We start from the raw sequence: 10,529 nt of genomic DNA, 5'->3' as shown, positions 1-10,529 counted from the left end.
TTTCTTCTTCTTCTTCTTCTTCTTCTTCTTCTTCTTCTTCTTCTTCTTCTTCTTCTTCTTCTTCTTCTTTCTTCTTTTCTTACAAGGCTACAGTCCTATCAGATTAGGGCCTCACCATTATGACCTCATTGAACCTCAATTACCTCCATAAAGGCCCAGTCTTTATGTGACTTAAACACAGTTACATTGAGGGTTGGGACTCCAACATATATATATTTGGGGAAGGCACAGATATTTAATCCATAACATCACATCTGATCAGAACTATTTTTGACAGATATTCCTGAAACCAGCTTATGACAAAGGCCAGTTGTTTCTGGCAACGTAGGGAATATGCAGTCACACAAATCAAAGGAATCTAGGCACTCGTTCTTGGGTTTAAGATGGTAGTGTGAAGTCAGCTTTCAAATCTCTCTCCCCAAACACAACAATATGAAAGCAATAAGTAAAACACACAATCAAAGAATATCAACATAAACAGTATTCAGACAAAAGAACAGGTGAGTAGCCAACAAAAGGAAAGACACATTTCTAGAAATGCAGAAGGCATGAGCCTGGTAATGTCCCAGCCCACCCCTACCTCCACCAGGCTCAGAAATAATCCTAAATAAGGTCTTACTAGCTACCATTTACATGCCCAACTAGGAGCGGAGCAGCCAGGGGAATTTCCACAAGCACATGAAGTTAGGCACAAACACCTTTTATTCCACCTTTCCCCCAGAGAGATAGGAAAACCTGCTATAATTCACCATTTCACTACCTCCTGCTGGGAAGAAAATGGAAGAGGAAAGGTAGACTGATAACAAATACCTAGAACTAATTACCTCTAGCAAAAAGCAGGCATTTCACCTAATATAAAACAAATGAGAAAATAAATCAGGCAAGATCTTTGGAGTGAGCAAGAAGCAGGGGAGGTAGTGCTCGAAAGGCCCAGGCGAAGCCTCCTTGAGGAAGCAGCTCCCTTCCCTCCCTGAGGAATCTGTGTAGGGTTTGCACAGGGTTTATCATCTTCTGGTTGGGTAGGCTGAGAGAGAAAATAGCAAAAGAGAATAGCGAAGCTCCCAGGCTGATTCTCTTGCTCTTAGGAAGGAAGCTCTAAATCTCGGGATGAATTAAAAAAGACACCCAAACTCCAAGGACAGCCTCAGACTGTGACAGGAACAGTGCAGACAAAGTGAGGTGAACATGGGCTGGGCATGGGACACACTTGCTGAGAAATTCAGTGTAACTAATGTGGAAAATGCTCTGGCTACTTTACCTAACCCCCGTCCCCCAATAGAAAACTCCCGAAAGAAAATACTTTCCGCTTTCCGATAGCTCCTGGAGGATTCAAGAAGCCACATATACTGTGAGAACGAGTAGCTTGCTAATGTGTGCCATGCACCTCACCCTGCAAGCACATGGAAGCCATAACTAAGAGAGAGAGAGAGAGAAAGCATGCAAGCCAGCAAAAGACAGATGAAGAATTTATTATGGAAGAAACATAACCTGAGAAAAATATTAAAATCCTCTACAATTACTATAGAAGAACTTTGAAAGGACATTAAAGAGCTTGAAGATAAAGTGATAAAATGGCATAATAATCTGAAATGTAAGAATCAAGGAGATACATTTTCTCTCATTAGAGAAATAAGTCAGTTAAGAATAGCAAAGACCAAATTACTAAAAAAGAAAAAAAGCTTGAGATTATCACAGTGAAAGAAAACACAGAAACTCTAAAACAATTAGAGAAAAAATAATGTATATGGAATAGACTAAAGTTTCCTATATGGGAAGAACTGGTGTTTGTGGAATTTAGAAGTCAACATATATGAGTGTATTCCCTAAGATGAAGGGAAATTTTAATTGATGATCTAACAGGCAAACCATGTTCCAAAAAATCAATATCTAAGTCTCATCCTGAATACACATGATGTTAATAAATATGAATAAAGAAATAATTTTACAGCTATCTTGGCATATAGGTGTCACTTAAAAAACAATAACTACAACTTTTAGAAGAAAGCATAGTCAAATTTAATGTGTCAAAGAAAATCAAAAGATGATGACAATCCACAAGAAAACACTTGCAACGTATTTGACAGAGAGTTAATTTTCTTAATTTATGAAGAATATATGAAAGTCAATAAGGGAAAAAAAATGTAAGCAACCAAATAGGAAAATTGGTAAAATATAAAAACAAGTGACAAAAGAGAGAAAGGAAAGAAGGAAGGTAGGAAAGGAGGGAGGGAGGAAGAAAACGGAAGAGGGTGGGAAGGAAGAACAGGAAAGGAGAGGGAGAATCTGGACACCTACATGCCAAGAGGTAAAAACTGAAAATGCCTCTGAAATGCAGGACAGTGAGTTTAAAGCATCTGATTTATTTTAAGTGCTGTGGCTAGAGAATTTAAGTATTAGTTTTTGAGCAAAAATAATCCATTTTTGGCCCTTACTATATATTTAAAACAGCCCATTTCCAGTGAAAAACTTAAAGACTGAAAGAAAACTGATACATTTTAATAAAGTTTATATCTGAAATTTGATTTTTTTATGGAAGACTCTGGACTAACCTTTAGCAAATTGAAAAGAACAAGTTTTTTCCAAAGCCAGAAAGAAAGAAATGTGTGGTATTTTATTTTTGATAATTTGTTCTTCATCTATAATGCAAAAAAGAGAGCTAATTATGAATGAGAAGAAGTAATAAAATAGCAATATACTTTTGAACAACAATAGTGCTTGCTCCTCTGAATATTAATCCAGCTGAGACAGACCTCTACTCCATTCAATTCTTTTCATTAGGCTTCATACATAGCAGGGAATTTATATATATATATATATATATATATATATATATATATATATACTGGATAAATGAATGAATGATATCAGAGAAGAGAGAAATATAATAAATTCTTGAATTATACAAAAAAAGGTGATTAAGCTAAATTTGTGTGCCTAAGCGTCATTGATGCAAAGATATCCAGAGGCAGATATTAAACTCATTATTTCTCTCAGCCAATGAATAGTGATTAAGCATTTATTATAGTTAGTCATTATCTCATTTGCTCCTCAAATGTTATAAAGAAGGTATCATTACCTCCATCTATAAGAGACAAAACTGAGACTCTGGGTGTGAACAGGACTTCCCCAAGGTCACACAAACAGAAATCCAGAGCTTGGGTTTGAAACCAGCTCTGCCCACCTCTACAGAATTACTCTCCATTCCCTTTCATCCAACAGTGATATTTCTGAGAAAGGTGACCATACATGGGAAGTCCTGAGTTTCATAATCTATCATGGGCAACAGGAAAGGAAGTTACAAAAATAAAACAAAACAAAGGCATATTTACTGGAGAGAAGCAATTTATAGAGGCTAGACTTGTGGTTTATTATGTCATATTTGTTGTAGGAAAAGTGAGTAGTAAACCTTTGTTAAATTCTTCCTGGTTTATTGGGCCTCCCTTCACTTCGGATGAATTTTCCTAAGAGTAGGTATTTACTCCCTGCATCCTTACATATTATCACAGAACACCTGGATATGATACCTGTATGCTACTCAAGCAGCTATGTGAATAGATAAACCCATGCCATTACCAAGGATTAGAATTTTCTTTTTGAGATTAAATGTATTTAGTTTATGGCTATAGCCACCACATCATTGGGAAGAGTGAAATTTAAGATAATTTTAAATAATGTTTGTAACTTGACTGTAAAGAGTGGTTTGTGGGGAAGTATCATTACAACAGTGTACCACAAAGACTTGACTCTTCTTCAGGTCCTGTATTGCCATTGACACTCTGTACTTCCTCCATAAATTGGTCTTTAATCTCTTTTCACCTAGTTGTACTTGGATTCTTCACCTAGAAAGTGAACTTGGCAAGCTTACGTAAAGTCTAATTGAACTCATCTCCCCTAACAATCAGTAGCTTATAAAGAACATAAATCAATGTTTATGCATGGGGAGTAATAGTCTCTTTCCACTTGAGCTAGTAAGTTAAATGTATGTGACAAGTGCCCTAACCTCTAAGCCCAGTTATCTTCCATCTTAGTACTATTATGAGGTAAGCAGAGTTTAGTCTGTTAAGAGATTCTCATCTGTATTCATTAGTTCAATGTTTCTCAAAGTTTCATACATGCACCATTTGTAGTCCTGTAGATGATTTTAGGTGATGCAGAAATTACCATATTTATTATAATATGTTAAAAATTAGGCATAAATCAAGCTCATGATTTATAGCTATAGTTGCTATGGGATAAAATTAAAAAGCAATGTTAAGATTGAATCAATTAAAATGTATTATTAAATGTTTTAGCTATTGCCACAATAATGTTACATAACAAACCATCTTCAATCTCCGGAGCTTAGAACAACAATCATATATTCTTTTATTCATGGATATGAGGATCAACCACATCAAGTTTGGTCCAGGAAGGACATCAGGCTATGAGTTGAGCTCAGATCTTATTCCGTTTGGACCTACTGATCCCAAAAGCATGTTCTTCTTGGGGTAAAAGTCAGGAGTATAAGAGGGCAAGCCCCAATTGTACAAATTCATTTCAAGGGTCTGTTTTACTCACTTCTGCTAATATTCCATTGACTAAAGAAAATTCCATGGCCAAGCCTAATGTCAAGGGAAAGAGAAGTAGACTCCTATAGGGATAGAAGATAGGAAATGAGCATTTCTGAACAGTTACCTAATTCATTACATTAATAGCAAAGTTGGAAAATGGTTTTCTTCCATGGTTCAAGAATACTTGGTTTGGGTCAACACAACTCTAATTCAATGCAATTCAACCCAGACAGGCTCTGCGCTCTATAGCTGCTGTGACATGTAAGCAATTACACATTCTGAGAGATAATTATTTGTAATTCTATTGGTTGCATGGAGTTTATTGTCAACACTAATCTCAAAAGAAAAACTTGAAGAATCCTCTAACATCCCTCCAAGTTTATGTATTTAAAAATCCAGTTGATTGCATTCTATATGCACCTCAGTATATTTTCTTTGTGAGGAGACCTGCTTCATTTATCATTTTTTTGTAATGCAACTGACCTATAAAAGGTTACCATAATCAAGGCTTTGAGGAGGGCAGTTGCAATTGGTAAATGAAAATGAAAGTGGTACTGAATGTCCCAGACTCTTTATATTTCAGCAACTTTTATCTCCTGCTAGGAGCCATGAAATGTACCTCTTGTTTGTGTTTCAAGCAGCAGCAATCAAAATGGGGGTAGGGAAAGGCAAACTGGATGGAATAAATAGGCTCTAGAAGCAATTTTTGTTTTGATCAGATTCTGTTGTCTGTGTGAAATGGACTCATTTCTCTGAGGCACTCAGCTGCATTGCTCAGCAGGAGAGAAGCCGTTAGGATAATACCAGTTCTACACGCATGTCAGAGTAACAAATGTCTATCATTCCTCTTCCTCTTTTCCAATATACCACACACACACACAAACACACACATGCATACACATATGCACATGCATATTCTCACATGCATGTGCATATTCACATAAATATGCCACTACGTACACAGTCATATAGTCATACCACACGTGCACATATATACATGCATCATGCACCTTCATGATATTAAATAAATAAATAATGTGTACCAAACATACCTTTAGAGTTTTTGAAAGCAGATCTAACAAACTATGCCTCACTCTGCTCCTAGAACCTAGCAGTATACAGAACTGCAACCTTGATTTCTGTTTTTCTCTCTCATAGATGCCAAACCTGCCATTGCATCTCATGCTAATCTATTTTCCAATATGGTGGCACAACCCAAGAATTCTCATATGAATGTATTGTATTATAGCATAATTAAGTTGGAAAAACAAAATATAAGGCAAAAACATAAATATTTACTGCTTTTTTATTTGCCTTTTGTGTTATGCTTTCTTGAACATTTTCCTTCCTCCCTCACCCAGTTCTTAAAAGTGTTCTTTATGCTCCTTCATTTTCATTGAGCATTTTTTAATTGACTAGCATCCTGAGTATTAGAAAGTCTCCTACGATGTTACAGAGGTTTCTTCCTAATAATATCACTGGGGTTGTTACTGTTGATAGTAATGAGTTTGAAAGAGATTTACTGGAAGAATCAGCCACAGGTACTCTGGATCCCATCACCAACAACAAACCTGGGGAGAAAGTCCAGCAAGTAATGTTGAATTCGTTTTAGGTCAACTAATTTTCCTTCCGCAGTAATCATTTCTTATAAAAATAACAATACTGTTATGTTTTAATTATTTCTGATGGTTTCCCAGAGAGTTAGACAAGCAGTTAGAACATTTTATAGTCATTTTAATATTGAAAAAGCCAAGGCTTTTAAATATTATGAGATTTGGTTTAAGTCATTCAAAAAGTTAAGTGGCCAGCCAGGATATCCTCTTTTATGCCGTATCTGTTTATGTCTTTCTCATTCTCTATTGGGTGCCTTGTGTTTTCTGTTATTTTGTATACTGATTTCTTTATGTATTAGTATAAGAGTCCTTTGTAAATTACCTGAATTGCAAATATATTCTTCCACTCTGGCTTATTTTGTACTCTCTTAATGGTGTGTTTTGATAAACTAATGATGCTAATTAATGTTTTCCAGATTATCAGTCTTTCCTTAATAGTTAGTGCCAATTTTTTTTCCTGTGTAAGAAATTTTTGCCTGATGATTTGAAGGCCTTTTCCCATGTTACCTTTCACGGTTAGTTCTATAATATATCTGGAATTTATTTTTCAGTATGGTGAAAACTATTCCTTCAACATAGGGCTACTGATAACAAATTTCACTTTTTTTTTCCTGAAAATCTTTTTATTTCAAATTAAATTTTGAAAGAGGCTTTTTTTAGATACGAAATTTTATATTGGAAATTTTTTTCTTTTAGCACTTTCAAGATGTCATTGCATTGTCTCTGGCTTCCATTATTTTTGTTGAGAAGTTATCTATAGGTCCTATTGTTACTATTTTAAAGTTAATGGATTTTTATTCACTAGAAAATTTTATATATTTTTAACAGTTTGATTTTTAGCAGTTTTTCAAAGATTGGCCTATGTGAGGTTGGCTTTGTATTAATTCTGCTTGTGGAGCATAACACTCTTGAAACAGTGGTTTCACATCTTCTATTAATTTGTAGGAAATTATCAGCCATTACCTTTTAAAATACTGCTTTTGCCATATCTGTATGATAGACCCTATCTCATATGTTTACTAACTCTTTGTATTTTTTCATCTGTACTTTATTTTTCTTCTAACCTAGATTTCAGTTTACTAATCCCTTCTTTGGTGGTGTCTACTTGCTGTCAAATCCATTTATTGAATTTTTAATTTCAATTATTGTATATTTTTCACATTTAGAAATTAGATCTTACTTTTTTTAATAGTCTCCAGTTACCTGACCAATTTCTTTACCATGAAAAGTTTCCAACTTGGCATCCAATTTTTAAGCACATTAATAATTATTTTAAAGTGTGTCTGTAATATCTGGTTCTCTAATATGTCTCTATCTGTTTTCAGTAATTCATTTTTGTTATTTTGGAATGCTAGGTAATATTTTTATTATTATTATTATTATTATTATCAAATGCAGGACACTTGTATAAAACATTGTAGAGACAACTTGAGTCTCTAGGTGGTTTAATCTTTTTTCAGAGGATTTATTTTTGCTTCTGACAAGCAAATAAGACAGAGAAGAGCACTGTAATTTAATTAAGAATTGAATTGATTAAAAGTTGAACTTTAGTTTTTGGTTTTGTTTTCTGTTTTTGTTTTGAAGTTGATCAGAGACCTTTCTTTTGGTCCTCACTATTCAGTAAGCAACGTACACAAAACATTTTCTTTATCTCTGCCTCAAACAGCAAAAGCTACATCCAGGCCTAAACTGGAAGACACATGTAGTGGAAGGCTTTATAGAGAAAAGCTAACAGGTGAGATCTCTGCTTAGGTGAAGGTAGAATAGGAGAAGTGTATAAGTCAATATTCCAAGGCTCTGTTCTTCAAAGCTGAGGTCCGTAGGAGAGGGGCTAGGTAAAGGACACGAAACTACCAGTGTCACAATCTGAATAAATAAAACTGGACTTCACTTTTTTAAAGAGATGGTTTATTTCAAGTTCATTCTTACCCAAGAGTATAACCCTTCAGGAGACCCCACAGAAAACTCGAAGTGCTTACCAGGGCAACTCTTTCTTGGTAGGCCCTGACCTCCAAGTTGTGTGCCTCCCTCCTACCCCAGCCCCTCCAATCTTTATAAGACCCCTGGAGGCTCTGTTCAACTTCTTGGCACATGTGGAATGTCAAACTCACCATTTTGCACCTCCTCAAGTTTGTGCTGCATTGATGGCTCTCTAGTGCCTTAAAATAATGTCTTATATAATCTGTCCAGTGTTTCTAGCTGTTCTTGGTAGGAGAGTTAACCTACATCATAGTCGTGTACCTTAGGCAGAAATTCCTTTCTCAGTGTGATTTTAATTTGCATTTCCTTCATTATTAGCAAATTGAATCATCTTTTCACATGCGTATAGGCCTTTTTTTTAAAAATGATCTGTTTGTTAAATTTCTTGATCATTTATCTATCAGATTCTTGATCTTCTTCATCTCTATTTTTAAGGTCCTTTATGTTTAAAGCTATTAACCCTTTGTCTATGATAAAAGGTATACATATTTTTCTTCAATTTGTAATCTTTATTTTTTAAACATTACTTATAGTATTTTTTATCCAAAATTTTATTATGTTTCTATAATGCCAAATATTCCCAATTTTTATTACTATTTCTGTGTCTTCAGGCATAATTAGCAAAGATTTTCTGCTCCCAGGCTTACAGAAATTCATCATTTTTTTGTCCTGTTTTTGTGTCTTTAAGGAATGCGCTGATGAGCAATTGAAAAATAGTCCACTTTTTAGAAATGGCAGAGTGAGAAAGAAGATGATATAGCATTACATCCAGCTGGAAGTTTCAAGTTTTGTTTTCCCTTCCTCAATCTCACCCTTAGGAGCTAATGAAAAGAATTCATGAACATAGTTACTTTCATGTTGTCCTTGAAGGGCTCAGGAGCCTACAAATATATTTTTTTCTTCTTGTATTATCCTTTTCCTGACTTCTCTCATCTATTCTTATATCATCGGTATAACTTCTATATTGATGTCTCCCAAATATGTACGTCTAATTTATAATTTTCTTCCTTGGCACGGGATACAAAAGCTTGTTTGGCATTTCCAGTGAAGTGACCCAGCACTTCAAACTTCAAATTCAAAATGGCTTTCTTTCCCTTCCTACACTCTGCTTGTTTTATATGTCTTCAAGTACTGACCTCCCTACCATCAATCCACCCAGACTCAGAGACTGGTCACCTTTGAGTGATATTTCTTGACTGTTCAGTAAATTATTACCAAGAGTAAGTTCTATCTTTGAAGGCATATTCCTTTGAAGAGATTATAAAACTGTATATTTCCCATCTTTGCTTCATTCTCACCCACAGGCACACCACACTTAACATAATGCATGCTCAATAAGTACTCATGCAATGAAAATGAATTTAACAATTTATATTAAAAAATACAAAAATAATTAAAACTTTGAAATTATTAATTTTCCAGCACATGATCTGTATCTGTTTTTGTATTTTCAAATGTCCTAGCTCTTCAAGTTATGAAAACACAGTAGATATTCAACTTAGAAGTAAGAGGATATTGTCCTTTTGACTATGTGGAACATTTCTTGCAATGAAAAAAAAAAGATACTCTTACTGTTACATTTAAGCATGTTATACAGCTTTAGTTACAGCAAATGGATGACAGGCTTTCTGAAGCTGTGCAAATAGAGAAAAATCACAATAGAAATTAACTAAAGACTGGATTTTCAGCAACCCAAAATGGCAGCATCTGTGGAAGTCTCCTAGGGAAGGAACTAAACCATTCATTTGTGTGTGTTTAAATGAAAAACCTCACTGCCAGGAGAATGAATCTTTCTACTTTCAGGCATGCCTAAGGAAAAGTAGGTTTTCTTTTTTTTTTCTATCTTCAAAGATTAAGCTACATAAACTCACATATATACAAATTTGCCAAAATTTAAATAGTAGGTTGTTGTGATTAAACCAAGTTTCCCTGCTTTCATGCTACCAGATTTCTAATTTGAGAAATTGTGTATCTATGTATGCATGTGATTATCTCACAAATTTGAGAATTTAGAAGATGACAGTACTAAAGCTTTAAAAACAACTCAAAACACTATTCCCTCCTTTAACTTTTCCTGCAAAAGAAGTTGAATCCCAGGAGTTTTTTTTAAATTTAAGAAGGCAATGGAGGGTGACAGAGCAATTGGCAGTCAGGTTGTTCTAATTCTCTATTAATCAAGGACTATCTTCTTTCACTCTTTCAGCTCAAGACGAGGACACGCCTCGAGTTTCTGTGAAAAGGGAAGGTTCCTGTGACACAGAAAACTCTACAAGTGCTGATGGTAGGGATCAGAAGCGATTTGAGCTCATATAGACATAAATCTGGCACATTTTCTGTGTGTAATGTAGGATTAAGGGAGCTATCCTATGAATCAACATATTCAGTT

General features: G+C 34.8%; 1 protein-coding gene across 1 annotated transcript in view; it reads left to right on the top strand.

The window, feature by feature from the left end:
• LOC109373685 (O-acetyl-ADP-ribose deacetylase MACROD2-like) overlaps positions 1-10,529 on the top strand; it is a 77,937-nt gene that overhangs the window by 58,613 nt on the left and 8,795 nt on the right. Inside the window, exon 4 of the mRNA XM_019627765.1 lies at positions 10,347-10,424. Coding sequence (XP_019483310.1) covers positions 10,347-10,424 — 78 coding nt within the window. The remainder of the gene's footprint in view (positions 1-10,346; positions 10,425-10,529) is intronic.

This window comes from Hipposideros armiger, unplaced genomic scaffold (genome assembly GCF_001890085.2).
Source record: "Hipposideros armiger isolate ML-2016 unplaced genomic scaffold, ASM189008v1 scaffold_740, whole genome shotgun sequence".
NCBI lineage: Eukaryota > Metazoa > Chordata > Mammalia > Chiroptera > Hipposideridae > Hipposideros > Hipposideros armiger.
Note: the sequence above shows the minus strand (reverse complement) of the source record. Positions and strands in the feature narration are given on the sequence as shown.